This window comes from Tupaia chinensis, unplaced genomic scaffold (assembly GCF_000334495.1).
Source record: "Tupaia chinensis unplaced genomic scaffold, TupChi_1.0 Scaffold000063_1, whole genome shotgun sequence".
Classification (NCBI taxonomy): domain Eukaryota; kingdom Metazoa; phylum Chordata; class Mammalia; order Scandentia; family Tupaiidae; genus Tupaia; species Tupaia belangeri.
Window position 1 is genome coordinate 6,223,852 of NW_006159521.1, and position 210 is coordinate 6,224,061.

The 210-nt window shown below is 70.0% G+C and overlaps 1 protein-coding gene across 1 annotated transcript in view; it reads right to left on the minus strand.

Moving 5' to 3' along the window:
* The window catches only part of FOXB1 (forkhead box B1), a 1,839-nt gene that overhangs the window by 697 nt on the left and 932 nt on the right, over positions 1–210 (minus strand). Inside the window, 2 exon segments of the mRNA XM_027765906.1 lie at positions 1–208; position 210. The exon segment at positions 1–208 is cut by the window's left edge and continues 697 nt beyond it; the exon segment at position 210 is cut by the window's right edge and continues 475 nt beyond it. Of these exon segments, the coding sequence (XP_027621707.1) occupies positions 1–208; position 210 (209 nt within the window).

A 210-nucleotide genomic window follows, 5' to 3' on the forward strand; every position in this document is an offset into this window, starting at 1 on the left:
CCCCAGCGAGCTGCCCATGGTAGTCACCTGGTGGGGGAGCGGGTAGGCAGCGGGCACCGGCTGCATGGCGGAGAAGGCCAGCCCCCCGGGCATCTTGTACTCCCGCGCGATGATGTTCTCGATGGCGAAGGGGTGCTTGAAGCCCGAGGGCTGAGCCACGCCGCCCAGGTTGTAGGCGGCGGCGGGCATCTGCGGCAGGTGTGTGCCCCA